The sequence below is a fragment of the Rana temporaria genome, chromosome 3, assembly GCF_905171775.1.
Source record: "Rana temporaria chromosome 3, aRanTem1.1, whole genome shotgun sequence".
Classification (NCBI taxonomy): domain Eukaryota; kingdom Metazoa; phylum Chordata; class Amphibia; order Anura; family Ranidae; genus Rana; species Rana temporaria.
The window spans coordinates 382,518,824-382,534,551 of NC_053491.1; the positions used below are offsets into that span (position 1 = coordinate 382,518,824).

The following is a 15,728-nucleotide window of genomic DNA, read 5'->3' on the forward strand; positions in this document are numbered from 1 at the left end:
TAATGTTAACCCACTGGCATTTATGTCACACCTCTTCCAAACAATCAATGCACATAAGATGGGAGCCCTATTTGTATGCGGAGACTCCAATCAGGTCCTCCTCCCTTTCCTAGACAAAACGCCCTATTCCCCCCCCAAACAAACAAGCTAAATGGAATTTTTCCAATCTGTTAGCCAAATACAATCTTGTGGACTCCTGGAGAGAAACTAACCCAACAAAACGCCACTATACATATTATTCTAATCCTCATCAATCCTCTAGCCGCATAGATCACATATTTTTAACTACAGGAATGCTGCCGGAGGTGATCGCATCCAGCATCATTCCCATTCCCTGGTTAGACCACAACGCAGTACTTACCACAGTAGCATCAGCGATTCCGAAGAATCATGACCCAACTTGGTATCTCCCGGAGATACTGCTTAAACACCCAACATACTGTTCAGAAATTGAACGTAACTTCAAAGAGTATCTAGAATTAAATGCAACCCCAGAAATCTCCCCACTTACACTCTGGGAAGCACATAAGCCGGTACTGAGAGGGATCCTACAGAGACAACTAGGAATCCTTAAGCGCAAACGGAAACAATTAGCAAAAAACCTTGAAACAGAACACGACTTAGCGTACATGGCCTTCCAACAGCATCACACTCCCAAGTCTAAAGCCCGGCTCGATAAAGCGAGATTAGAATACAACCTATTCCTCACAGAATCTGCAGACAAAACCCTACTTAGGTCCAAACACGCGTACTATAAAAATGCCAACAAATCGGGGACATACTTAGCAAGAGCGCTAAACTCGATCAACAAAACCTATAACCCAATAAGATTAAAAATCGCAAATAACTATACCTCTAGTAACCCAAGCAAGATAGTGAAGAAATTTAGCACGCACTTAAAGAAACTGTATTCGGAAGCAACCTCGTTTAACGAATCAGAGGCTGAAGCCTTTTACTCACAGATCAAATTACCACATTTAAACGAAGTTCAAAAATCACAGTTAGACGAGATAATATCGCAAGAGGAGGTAGCAGAAGCCATCAAAGACCTAAAATTGAACAAACGGCCTGGCCAGGACGGGTTCCCAGCTAGATATTATAAAACATTCAAGGATTTAATCTCCTCCAGGTTGGCAGAAGCATTTAATGACTTATTAAAGCAAAAATCCTTCAGGCAAGATTCACTAATGGCCACTATTTGCATGATCCCTAAGCCACACACAGACACTACCCTAAGTGAAAATTACCGTCCAATATCTATGCTGAACATTGACATTAAATTGTTAGGAAAAATACTAGCACGCCGTCTAAACAAATTTATCGGAACACTGATCCATCGTGATCAGGTAGGATTCATGCCCAATAGGCAGGCGGGGGATAATATAAGGAGGGCAAACTTAATTGCACACATCGCTAAAAAGAGAGGAATCCCAGCGTGTTTTGTCTCCTTAGATTTAAAGCAGGCTTTCGACTCCGTCTCTTGGTCATATTTAGAATTTAATTTACGGAAATGGGGATTTGGACCCAATTACATACAGTGGATCCTGGAGTTGTATAAGAACCCCAAAGCATACGTTAAATATGCGGGGTACAAATCAGAGACTTTCAAAGTACAAAGAGGTACTAGACAAGGATGTCCTTTATCCCCATTGTTTGCCCTCCTTGTAGAACCCCTCGCTCAAAAGATCAGAACTGAACCTACAATCCTTGGTATAGAACTGGGAGGTATCAAACACAAGATTTGTTTATACGCAGATGACATTCTTCTTTTCCTCTCGTCGCCCCAGGTCTCAGGCCCCAACCTAATCCCTATCCTGAATCAGTTTGTGTCGTTCACAGGTCTAGCAATAAACCCCAAAAAATGCAGAGCCTTAAATATTTCACTGTCTACCATAGAACTAAGTGCCGCTAGGTCAGGTCTCCCTTTTGAATGGCAAACAAAAAGCATCCCTTATTTAGGTATACACCTAACAGCCGCAATATCTGACCTATTTTCGTATAACTACCCCACTCTCCAAAAACACATAACAAACCTCATGAAATCTTGGGCCCAACTCCCGCTGTCGTGGTTTGGTAAAATAAACGCCATTAAAATGACAATCCTACCAAAACTACTATACCTCTTTAGAGTACTTCCCATCCCCATACCGGCTTATTACTTTAGAATAATCCAAAAAAGAGTTTCATCCTTCATATGGGGCTCCTCCAAACCAAGAATTAAACCCCAAACCCTGCATTTACCCAAAGTTAACGGAGGTCTGGGTTATCCCAACTTCTTACATTACTATCATGCGGCACAATTAGCAAATTTAGTAAAGTACCACGCAAAACACGAATCACCACTGTGGGTGGCTATAGAAGCGTTAGAAAGCGACCCTATCTCAATTTCCAACATGCTCTGGATCTCCCCAAAATTACGCAAATATGTAAGTAATCCCATTCTTAAACATTCACTAACCTTATGGGACAAAATCAAATCTAAGCACCATCTACAATCCCCGCACTCGCCATTACTCTCATTCTTCAAGAACCCTGCATTTTACCCAGCGTGGGTTTATCCGGGCACTTTCAAAGAATGGGTGAAAAGGGATTGCACTCAAAAATATACATTTTTAAATTCTTCTTCCATTATTCCCTTCCCAACATTATGTGATTCATATGGTATCCCTCAAAAGGAACTCTTCAGGTACCTGCAAATAAAAAATTTCTTTCAACCCTCGGCAGACACATCTGCCCTGCCAACTCAGCTGTCAGTCTTTGAAACCATTTGTACAAAAGATCCTCACGCAAGAGGCCTGATATCTGCCATTTACTCCCAAATAATTACACAACCCAACACAGGGAAACTTTTATATGTCCGCCGATGGGAGGAGGACTTGAACACAGAATTGAGTGACTCTTACTGGAGTCAAATATGGTATAATATCAAAACAGCATCCCCAAATGTGATAGCGTCAGAGACAAATTACAAAGTGCTCTCTAGATGGTACTTGGTGCCAGCTAGAATTGCTAAATTTACACGCAATTACTCAGAACTATGCTTTAGGGGATGCTCTAACATAAGAACTTATTATCACACCTGGTGGTCGTGCCCGAAAGCGCAAACATTTTGGCTGAAAATATTTCAAATAGCAAACATTTTAACGGGAAAGAATATTACGCTAGACCCCAAAATAGCGTTACTCAACTTAAAACCTATTGAAATATCGAATGCGCAATTTAAACTTATAAGACAACTTTTTACAGCCGCTAAGCAAACACTTGCAAAAGCATGGAAATCCCCAAATTTGTCAGTGGAGGAAGTTCACACCAGAACAAATACAGCAATGACTCACGCCAAAATGTCGGCCATAGACACGGACACGATTACCAAGTTCGAACAAGAATGGAAACCTTGGATTACTTATACAATGTCTAATACTTTTAATAATGATGTTTTGATGCCATGGTAGCCCAGCCATTGTAGCGATTGCTGCATTTCTTGCATAATGAAGTCGTCTCCCGACCTAGTCCTGCAGACTTCCTTGCATTATCCTCTCCCTCCTGTCCCCCCCCTTTTTTGTTTTGTTTTGTTTCTGTCTTTGTTTTTGTCCTTGCGTTATGGACCGCAACTAGGATTACAATATATATTCTACTTTAGCTACCTTTGATGGATAACAAATATTGAAGCTTTCACTGTGGTACATGATAAGCAGATCTGTTATTGGATATATTAATATAGAATGTATGGTATTAAGTTAAACTTCAAGTTACTCTACCACGGAAATATCATACTGTAAGAACGTTACAAACTTTTTCAACATGGACATATCGTTATTGTTATAGGAAATTTTCAAGATAACATACATGCGAAAGAATTTTCTCCTTAATTGTAATGTTCTTTATTTTACAATGTTTGTACAATTCCTTTAACAAATCACAAATAAAGATATTTGACAAGGAAAAATCCATGCATGCTCAGAATCAAGTCGACGCATGCTTGGAAGCATTGAACTTCGCTTTTTTCAGCACGTCGTTGTGTTTTACGTCACCGCGTTCTGACACGATCGGTTATTTAACCTATGGTGTGTAGGCGTGACAGACCATCAGTCAGCTTCATTGGTTAACCTATGACAACGGTCCTTCAGACCGTTCTCATCGGATGGACTGATCGTGTGTACAAGGCTTTACACTCTGCAGAGCTCATTGTTGAGAGCTCCAAGAACTGATTGGAGGGAAGGGACACACCCCCCTCCACACAGCAAACAGGAACAGAGATAAGGCTGTCAATCAGCTGGAGATTCCCCCCTGTCACCTTTTTTCTCTTGATGTCAGGAAGTGATTTATGCACTAACAGACGAAGGAAGCAACAGACAGAAATGACATTTGGTGCTCTTAATAGAGACAACTACACACTATAGAAGGATATGCTTTGTTTATATGTCATGTCTGAGCTAAACAATGCTAAGCATATCAGCTGTGAAAGGGGCAATGGTTTCTCAGTTGGCACTTTTGAAAATATCAGTTTTTAATGGACTGACCCTTAAAAATCATAACAGTTGTGATATTCCTTAATGTGAATCCACATTCATGATAATCTATCTGCCATATATGAGACTGGGTTCACACATCCGCTGTGGTTTGCAATCCTGAGTACAGTGCAGGTTTGTTCACCGTGTAAGTGCGATTCGGATGCAAATTTTTACTTGAATTTGCACCTATACTGGACCCAAAATCACATAGTACCCTTATCAACAACTGACACGGTTGCTCCGCACATGTGTGAACCGGCTCCCTTGAAAGCCAGTCCGATTCACATGTTATGCGAATTGAATGCAGTTGAAATGCATCCAATATGGGAGCGGGACCTCCAATCCCAAATAGATCTAGAGGACTGGAGTAGGCTTGGAAATCAGTGGCAAAATGTTCTTTTAATACCAATACACTCAAAGCTGCCTATAAGGTTATTTTCAGATGGCACTGGGTCCCTGCCCACGTTGCCTATGCTTACCCGGGGAGTATTGACAGATGCTTTCGCAACTGTGGGCACAGGAGATGTCCTGCATATCTGGTGGTCCTGCCCGAAACTGGTGGGGTTCTGGTCCATGGTTTTCAGCCCGCTCCAGACCCTTTTCTATATAACGGTCCACAGGCACGCAAAGTTGGCCCTATTGCATTGCCCGATTCCCGGCCTATACGCACTCCAGCAGAAGCATATTTTTATTTCTGCTAAATGGACCATAGCCCAGACCTGCAAGACTCCGCGCATTGCCTTTCAAAGGGCAAAGTCATGTATAACTGCCTTGATGCTCCATTAGCAGATATCTAGCATCGTGAACGACTCGCATCCTAAATTTCTTAAAGTCTGGGAACCCTGGATTTCCTATGAGTTTCCCTCCCTTCAACCGGCTTGTTCGAGCTTTCTTTGACTGCTTCCAACAGCATATCCGAGTCTTTTTTTCCCCTTCTTTCCCTAGACTTTGACTTTCCCTTACTCCCTCCTACCTTCTTTCTGGTTCTTCTTTTTTCTCATTCTTACAGATGTCATCTCTGTGGGTTGGTCTCAGGAGTTGAGCCATCCTGAGATGTGTGTGAGTAGGCCGTGGCACACTTCCTTTTTTCCTTCTCTTTTTTTTTTCACTTTTCTTTCCATTTTGCATTAATTATCTATCCTTCAATATCACGCCAATTGCATGAAGGTTTAACTATGGTTGTTCTTGTATTCCTTTTGGATTCTTCTGTAATACCTAATCATTCTTTAGCCCCTCGCGCTACCTATATGCTTACTTCTCATTACTTACAATGTGGCATAAAACCAATAAATACATCAATATGTGAACCAAGCCTAAAATGGTAAATGCCAGGAGTTACCTTACAGCCAGCTGCCAGGGCATAGCCTCCTCCAACCAGCACTACAATTTCCCAGGGCATGTGTTTCTGGAACTCCTGCCAGGTCAGCATTGGTCCACCCAAGTAGGGCTCATCTTCATCTTTGTCCTTGCTGTTTTCTAAAGAAGGAAAACATTTAAAGTTTTGGAACTTTGTATAAGCTGGAACAGTCCTTTAAAAGGGTTGTAAACCCTTTACAATCACTTTTACCTACAAGTAAGCCTAGATTAAGGCTTACCTGTAGGTGTGTGAAATATCTCCTAAACCTCCACGGTTTAGGAGATATTTACAAACATCACGGGGGCCAATGTCTATGGCACATGCGCAGTAGACAACGGTGCAGGCGCCCTTTAGTAATAGCGATCGTGCCGTTCCTAAAGGAGGCCGTGCCATGACTGGCGGCTCCCTTGACGTCATCGCGGCTCCGGCCAATCACAGCGCCAGAGCTGCGATACCCGGAAGTAACACCCGGCAAAGATGTAGGACATTTTAGCTAAAATGTCCTGGAAATTTAGTCGACTAAATACGACTAAAACTAAAAGAATTGACTAAAATGGGACTAAAACTAAAATGTCATTTTAGCTCTGAGGCAGGGATAGGAACGCCCAGTCCTGGAGTTATCAGAACGCGGAAGCCCTGGACCAAATCAGAATATAAAGTTGGCTGCCATCGAGTACCTTTGGTTAACCAGTTCCATCCGGGGTCCCTGAGGAGATAAAGGCCGTGGCTGGGCTATAGCCAATTGCTCGTTTTGCTTGCCCTCTGGTAAGCGGCCTATTATTCCGGTGGAGGGTTCACCTATACTGTTTTTACATGTCACTTGATGGTGTGAATCGTAGGACATTATCTGCAGTGATTTAACCTACATGAATGTATGCTTATCACCTAAATGATATGTTTATTTCCTCACAGACTTTTACTTAAGTGATTCATGTTACTTATATATGGACTTTTTCTATATACCATACTCTCAAGAGTGTTTTAAAATTTGTGGCGCGGCTAGCTGCCGCCTATAGTGTGTTAATTTAGTGTGATTATCAGCGCAGTTTTGTTTTTCCATTTTAGCTCTAATGCCCCATACACACGATCGGAAATTCAGCCAGCAAAAGTCCGATGTGAGCTTTTGAATGTGTATGCTACATTGGACTTTTGCTGTCAGAATTTCCGCCAACAAAAGATTGAGAGCTGGTTCTCAAATTTTCAGACGAAAAAAAATCCTATCAGAAAATCTGATTGTCTGTAGCAATTCCGACGCGCAAAATTCCGATGCATTCTCGGAAACAATTCGGCTTGTCGTAGTGTTGTATGTCACCGTGTTCTTGACGGTCAAAAGTTCAGTTAACTTTTATGTGACCGTGTGTATGCAAGCCAAGCTTGAGCGGAATTCCGTCAGAAAAACCATCCAAGGTTTTTTAGACGGAAAATCTGATCGTGTGTACGGTGCATAAGACTAAAACTAAATCGAAATTTGCTGCCAAAATTAACACTGCTAAGAAGTAAGGTTTAATAACACAATTAGACATGACTGGAGGTGACTGGTTCTCCTATAAATCTGGTTCTAATCAAATGTGTCTATAAATTCACAGTTGTCCTCAATTATGGGATCATATGACATTGTGTGCAGATGTTTGTTTTTTGCACAACATAACTTTTTATGACAAACAATACAGTCAGACACAAGCAAACAGCTGTCCGTATAACATATGTGTGATCATATTCTGTGCCTTTCCTGGATCTTCTCTACCCTGATGTCATGTCTGCCTATTTGTGGCACTTTTACTCCAGTTTCCTGAAATAAACTTAAACTGCAGACTGCGCACAATTGGAAATGATTAAAATAAGAATCTCTGTAAAATTGTCCACAATAAACACATTCCTTCTTCCCGCATTGAGTTGGCACATTGAAGACATATTGAAGTTGTTACCCAGGATAAGGTAAATCGGTTATGCATCCAGAAATAAAATGCAATTCTACTTTTGGCCACTGGGTGGTGCACAGGATTCTTATTCAGTCTCCACATGGCTGGCGCAGTAACTTCTGCATGAGGCCAAGACAGGCTTCATACCATTGAAGCGTTAAGGACCCAGCCTTTTTCTGACATTTGTTGTAAAGTGTAAAAATCTGTATTTTTTGCTAGGAAATTATGTAGAACCCAAAAACATTTATATATGTGGGGCCAGATTCACAGTGAGAGTACGCCGGCGTATCTACTGATACTCCGGCGTACTTTCAAATTTGCTGTGTCGTATCTTTATTTTGAATTCTCAAACAAAGATACGACGGCATTTGGCTAAGATCCGACAGGAGTACGGCTTCGTACGCCTTCGGATCTTAGGATACAATACTTCGGCGCCCGCTGGGTGGAGTTTGCATCGTTTTCCGCGTCGGGTATGCTAATTTGCTGTTTTTGCGGCGATCCACGAAGCTACGTGCGCTCGTCGCATTCTCTTACGTCGGCTTTTCCCGTCGTAAAGTTACGCATGCTATTTAAATGGCTTATATTTAGACTAGCCATGTTAAAGTATGGCCGTCATTCCCGCGTGAAATTTTGAATTTTTTTTGCGTAAGTCGTACGGGAATAGGAAAGGACGTAACGCACGTCGCCGTTCAAAAAATTACGTCGGTGCGACGTCATTTCGCGCAAAGCACGGCAGGAAATTACAAAACGGAGCATGCACAGTACGTTCAGCGCGGGAACGCGCCTAATTTAAATGATACACGCCCCATTTGAATTAGGCGGGCTTGCGCGGGACGGATTTACATTACGCCGCCGCAAGTTTACAGGCAAGTGCTTTGTGAATCAAGCACTTGCGCTGAAAACTTGAGGCGGTGTAACGTAAATGGGATACGTTACGCCGCCGGAATTCTACGTGAATCTGGCCCATAATTTATATATATATATATATATATATATATATATATATATATATATATATATATATATTTTTTTTTTTTTTTTAGCAGAGACCCGAGAGATCAAAATGGAGGTCTAGAGGTTGTTGCAATTTTTTATGTCACACGGTTTTTGCGCAGCGCTTAAAGAAAATACACTTTAATGAATAAAAATAATAATACATATCCCAATGTTTTTGTATAATATAAATGATGATGTTACACCGAGCAAATCAATACCTAACATGTCATGCTTTAAAATTCTGCGCGCTTGTGGAATGGCATCAAACTACGGTACCTAAAAATCTCCATAGGCGACGCTTTACACATTTTTTTACAGGTTACCAGTTTAGAGTTACAGAGAAGGTCTAGTGCTAGAATTATTGCTCTCACTCAGCCATTCGTGATGATACCTCACGATACCTTACATATGTTGGCCTGCGAATGTGTTTGCTACTGTGCGTGAGCACGCAGGGACAGGAGCGCTTTAAAAAAAAAATTATATATATTTTTTTTATTACGTTTTTTTCATTTTTACACTGTCACTTTAAAAAAAAATTTGATCGCTTATATTGCTATCGCAAGGAATGTAGCAAACCATCCCTTACGAGAACAGCATGACAGGTACTTTTTCTGGAGGGCTCAAAGACACCAAATCTCTCCTCTACCCTTAAAAGGAAAAGATAAAAAAAAATTATATTTTGCTTAAAAAAAAAACCACACCCAACTTGTTTACTTGAAGTGACATCATGACATCGCTCCAGTCCTCAAAGGGCATAGAGATAAGCGGTGGCCATCTTGGCCATATGAGAAAACACTGCTGACACCGGATCGTACCCGGGCTCCGCGATGAGTAACGTACACCTGGAAATGACCAGGAAGCGGCAGGAGGGAGGGGGGCACCTTTCCCACCACTTTCAAAAGTGATGCTGCAATGAATCCGCCGCAGGGACCACTTTACAAAAAGCCGGCCACCTAAGGGGAAAAATTATACCAGGGTTATGGCATCTAGCTGCAGCCATAACCCCAGTATTCAACGTCAAAGTCATGACATAAATTCCCAGTTAGGCGGTCGGCAAGTGGTTACCTAAAACCCAAAATTGTATTTATTGCAACTTACCAATCACTAGATGTGGTGGCTGCAATAGTTTTATTTTTAAAGCTTTTTTTCTTCTGTTTTCACCTGGTGTTCTAGCCAGTAACACACCTCCTGTATTAGAGAGCCTCACTCTGGATGAAGGAGCACAGGGGCACCTCTGGACAGCAGCATTGTCAGTCTGGGGGGAGGGTAGTGTTAAATGTATTAGATGATTTAGATACACTAACGAATTGAAGCCAAGCTCCACCTAATACATTATAAGGTACAGCAAACAGTTTTTCCTTTTGGGATAAAGATTTTATATACCGTATTTATCTTGGTATATCGTGCACCGGCGTATAGCGCGCACCCAGTTCTAGGAGGGAAATTCCTGGAAAAAAAATACTTACAGTTTAAATATCCCTCTTCGGTGTCTTGCCCGGCGTCCATCGGCGGCCTTGTCCGGTCCGGCGTCCGTTTTCGGCCTTCGTGGTGTCCTCCCTGCTTCTCCCCCGCTGTCTCCGAGCTGTCTCCAAGCGCCGCCGCCGACATATACCGAGCGCAGTACACTCGGGTACACTCGGCTAGGTTCAGCCACGCTCGGCTCCTCCCGCAGGGCGTGACCGCAAGCGTGGCCGAGCCTAGCCGACTGTACCCGAGCGTACTGCGCTCGGTATATGGCGGCGGCGCTCAGAGACAGGGGATCGCGTATAACGCGCACCCACGATTTTCCCCTGTTTTAAGGGGAAAAAGTGCGCGTTATACGCAGATAAATACGGTAAATCAAAGCTAATCAATGTAAGAACCCCTGCTAGTATTAAATAGTTTGTCTCATATCTGTAACTGATACATTCTGTTGAAACGCTTGTTCTTTTGAAAAACAACAGAGTTACTGGCTGGCTCACCAGATGAAAATAGAAGAAAGAAATCCTAAAAAAGAAAACAAACGGACATCACATCTGAGAACTGGTAAGCTGCAATATAATAGATGTTTGCTTTTGGGTCAACCAATGCTGTATACGGCCTAGGCTAACAAGGCCCAGGCCTAGGGCAGCACTTTGCAGAGGGGCAGCACAGAAAGAGTCCCCTATAGGCAACACTTTTTTCTTTCATTTTGGATAGAGTAAGGGAGGGTTATAGCCCCTGTCAATTAATTTTTTACCATCCCTGTCCCATTGCAGAGATTTCCCTTCACTTCCTGCCCCATAGCCAAACAGGAAGTGAGAGGAAATCTATGCAAATTATGGGAATCCAATGCCCCCCCCCCCCAGGCCCTAAGAACTAGTGTCCCCCACTCGAAAATTTCAGGCCGGGTCTTAAACAGAAAGAGGTGTGGCCTTGACAGGAAGGGGTGGGTCATATTTAAATTAGGGGGTGCGCAAGTTTAGTCAGGCCTAGGGCAGCACAAAACCTAAATACACTACTGGGGTCAACCACTTTAATGTTGGCTAAAAATAAAGGTTGCTACACATGCAATTTCTAAGTTATTGTTCCCCCTGAGAAAATCACATGACCCTGGGACGAAACACTAAAGGGTGGTTGTGAAATCCTGACTGGAAGCGCGGCGATCGGTGATGCGGGATGTCAGTCTGACACCCTGCATCTCCGATCTCGGTAAAGAGCCTCCAGGGGAGGCTCTTTACCACGTGATCAGCTGTGTCCCACCACAGCTGATCACGATGTAAACAGGAAGAGCCGTTGATCAGCCCTTCCTCACTCGCGTCTGACAGACGCGAGTATAGGAGAGCTGATCGGCAGCTCTCCTGACAGGGGGGGTTCGCGCTGATTGTTTATCCGCGCAGCCCCCCCTCGGATGCCAACACTGGACCACAAGGGAGTGCCCCCGGTGCTTAATAGAGCAAAAAAAAACTTAACACAATCAATGCCAATCAGTGCCCACAAATGGGCACTAACTGGCAACATGGGCACTGGCTGGAATGATGCCCAGCAATGCCATCAGTGCCACCCCTCATTGTACATCAGTGCCACCCAGTGTCTATCAGTGCCACCTCTTAGTGCCCATCTATGCCCAGTGCCCATCTGTGCCACCCATGAGTGCCCATCAGTGCCACCAAAGAGTGCCCAGTGCTGCCTATGAGTGACCATCAGTGCCGCCTATGAATGCCCATCAGTGCAGCATACCAGCGCCGCTTATCAGTGCCCATCAGTGCCACCTCATTGGTGCCCATCAGTGCCACCTCATCGGTGCCCATCAGTGCCCATAATTGAAGAAGAAAACTTACTTATTTACAAAAAAAATAACAGAAAAAAATAAAAATAATTTTTTTTTCAAAAATTTCGTTTTTTTTAGTTGTTGCGCAAAAAAAAAAAATCGCAGAGGTGATCAAATACCACCAAAAGAAAGCTCTATTTGTGGAAATAAAATGATAAAAATTTAATTTGGGTACAGTGTAGCATGACCGCGCAATTGTCATTCAAATTGCGACAGCGCTGAAAATTGGCTTGAGCAGGAAGGTGCGTAAGTGCCAGGTATGGAAGTGGTTAATGGATGACATAATGGCGCTCAGCAACAGTGGAGGATCAGTACATTTTCAGTTGTTGACTTTAGAACAATTATTCCTATCAGGACAGATTGAAAAAGAATTGATCATTTATTGAAGAATCTATAGTCACCATTACTGAGATTGCTGCAACACCGAGACTGCTCATGTGATTACAATGAATGTAGACCCCCCTCACCATTCAGTAAATATTCTCAGAAAGAACTTCGTAAAAAAGAAAAACATGATAAAAAGTGAATCTGTTTCATTGTATTTTATCTAGAGGGGACTGTTTTTTTTGTTTTTGTTTTTAACAAACCTGGAAAAGTGTAAAACTCCACTTTTCAGGAAGAGCTTTTCTTTGCTCGTTACAGACTTTGAGGTTCTCACCTGATTCCTCTTTCCGGAAACACCTAAACTGAGGTCTTCTGGCTGGAATAAGAAAGAGCAGAAATCCGAGGAATACTGACACTGTGGCATCTGTCCGGAAGCCATTTCTAAAATAGAAAACACATTTAACATTGATATATACCAGATTTATAAAGTAACAAGGGAAACCACATAAAATAGAACTAAACTCCCAGTTTAAATTCCCAGAGAGCAGTGAAACATGCCCCAGTAGATTTTATTGGCCGCTGGCTCCAGGTCACACAGTGCCACTTCCCCGAACTTCCATGTAGGGGAGCATGTGCCCTCCTTAAATCATTGGCCTAGAAAAGGAAGGAATAATGGAGTGGCTTGGCACTGGAGCTACCTGGTTTTAAAACATAAGGAGTGCAAGCTGTAATGGCCCCCTGTAAGTAATGGAGCCATGCAAAAACAGTAAACTTTTTCAAAGGAGGAATTAAAAGTTATCACAGGCTTCAATGAAAAGCAGGCATGGAAACATGGTGAGGTCTGCTCTACTGTATGTTTTTATTAGGGTTTAGTAACACTTTAAATACTTTCCAGGAATCATTGTAACCAAGCCAAAAAGTCTCCCCCATTTATCATTTCGCTATGAAGTCAAACTTATGATTGTAAAGGATCACCTTGTAAAACAAACCTATTCTGTTTAACCAGTTAAGGACCACCGCACGACTATTTACATTGGCAGAATGGCACGGCTGGGCACATGGACGTACAGGTACGTCCCCTTTAGGCTGCATTCACACCTGAGCCTTTTTATCGCCTGAAGCGCGACACTCAAACACTAGAGGGGAAAAAATAGAAATCCGAATAAGCATTAATACGCGCGACAAAACGCCAGAAAAAAACGCCGGAAAAACCAACCGAATGACATACGCTCAGGTGTGAATGCAGCCATAAGATGCCCAGCCATGGGTCGTGAGCGCGCCGCCGGTGGCGCACTCGCGACCCGGTCCTGTCTTCCGTGACCGCGCCCGCAAGACCCGCGATCGGGTCACACAGAGGAAGAACAGGGAGAGGTGAGTGTAAACAAACCTTCCCCGTTCTTCCTGTCAGTGATTGTCTGTTCCCTGTGTTAGGGAACGATGATCAGTGACATCACACGCACAGCCACGCCCCCCCACAATAAGAACACTCCCTTAGTAGACACTTAACCTCTACAGCGCCCCCTCCTGGTTAACCCCTTCACTGCGAGTGTAATTTTCACAGTAATCAGTGCATTTTTATAGCACTTTTCGCTGTGAAAATAACAATGGTCCCAAAAATGTGTCAAAAGTGTCTGATGTGTCCTCCATAATGTCGCAGTCATGAAAAAAAAACGCTGATCGCCGCCATTAGTAGTAAAAAATAATTATTAATAAAAATGCCACAAAACGATCCCCTATTTTGTAAACGCTATACATTTTGCGCAAACCAATCAATAAACGCTTATTGCAATTTTTTTTAACCAAAAATATGTAGAAGAATACGTATCGGCCTAAACTGAGGAAAAAAATATATTTTTTGGGGATATTTATTATAGCAAAAAGTAAAAAATATTGATTTTTTTTTTTTTAAATTGTCGCGCAAAAAAAACGAAGAGGCGATCAAATAGCACCAAAAGAAAGCTCTATTTGTGGGGAAAAAAAGGTCGCCAATTTTGTTTGGCCACGTCACACAATTGTCAGTTAAAGCGACACAGTGCCGAATCGCAAAAAGGGACCAGGTCCTTTACCTGCATATTGGTCCGGGTCTTAAGTGGTTAAAATAGAAACGAAAGGCAAAACATTTTTGTAAAAAAAATAAAAAAAATTTATAAATACATTTTTGCCCCTTTTTCATAAGTGATCACATTCCCTCTGTTCTCAGCTGCATAAGAGCTGGGGAACGAGAAGCAGCAGCAGCAGCACACTGAGCTTCCCAGTGAATGAATGTGCGGGGGGGGGGGTGCAGGACAAGTCTGATCATTGGAGGAGAGTACACTGAGTTCCGAGCATGGCTAGATAACTGACCATGGTGTGCTCATCTGCTTAGTGTGGTCAGTTTTTAATAGGAAAGCACGTGGAACACCAGGGATTTCACACAACAGAAACAACACAAATAGAAAAGGATACTTTCTCATACATGTATATGGTACAGAAGGCACGTATCAGCAATATTATTATTATGGAGAGGCTCTGGAAAAGTCCTGGAGATGAGCATGGGAGCAGGTGATGAGAGAGCTAGAGAGTAGGAGGTCTTGAGAAGAACGAAGAGAACGATTATGAAGTGTTGGGGTAACAAACGCTTTAAGTGTAGCACCCTCCGTGTACAGTGTAAGAGACTTTAGTTGGGCTCCTCTGTAGGGAAAGGAGCCAGGGTAAGGCTTCATGTACACTAGCAGCAAACTTGAGTTTAGGAGCTTTTGTTTTTGTTTTTTTGCCAAAGCTCCTAAATGCAACTTAAAAAAAATAGCCTACGTGTCCATATACACATATAGGTAGATTCACAAAGAGTTAGGCCGGCTTATCAGTAGATAAGCCGACCTAACTCAGAATCTACGCCGACCTATGATTAAGCGTATGCTCAAACAGAGATACGCTTAAACATATCTAAGATACGACGGCTTACGCCGTACTATCTTAGATTGCAATTTTTTGGATGGCCGCTAGGTGGTGCTTCCATTGCGGTCGGCGTAGAATATGTAAATGAGGGGATACGCCGATTCACGAACGTACACCAGGCCGACGCAGTACTTTTACGCCGTTTACGTAAGAGATAGGCCGCGTAAAGTTAGAGCTAGGCCCTAGTGGAATAGTAATGTCAAGTATGGCCGCCGTTCCCGCCGTGAAATTCGAAATTTTTACGTTGTTTGCGTAAGTCGTCCGCGAATCGGGATTTACGTCCACGTTGAAATCAATAGGCCCGTACGGCGTACTTAGCCGCAATGCGCACTGGGAAATGTAGGCGCCCGGCGCATGCGCAGTAGCCAAGAAACGTCAAAAACGTGAGGTCAAGCCTC

The 15,728-nt window shown here is 42.9% G+C and overlaps 1 protein-coding gene across 1 annotated transcript in view; it reads right to left on the minus strand.

Moving 5' to 3' along the window:
- The window catches only part of SLC13A4 (solute carrier family 13 member 4), a 98,511-nt gene that overhangs the window by 12,690 nt on the left and 70,093 nt on the right, over window positions 1-15,728 (minus strand). Inside the window, exons 12-13 of the mRNA XM_040345678.1 lie at window positions 12,731-12,837; window positions 5,851-5,987 (exon numbers count right to left, since the gene is read on the minus strand). Of these exons, the coding sequence (XP_040201612.1) occupies window positions 5,851-5,987; window positions 12,731-12,837 (244 nt within the window). The remainder of the gene's footprint in view (window positions 1-5,850; window positions 5,988-12,730; window positions 12,838-15,728) is intronic.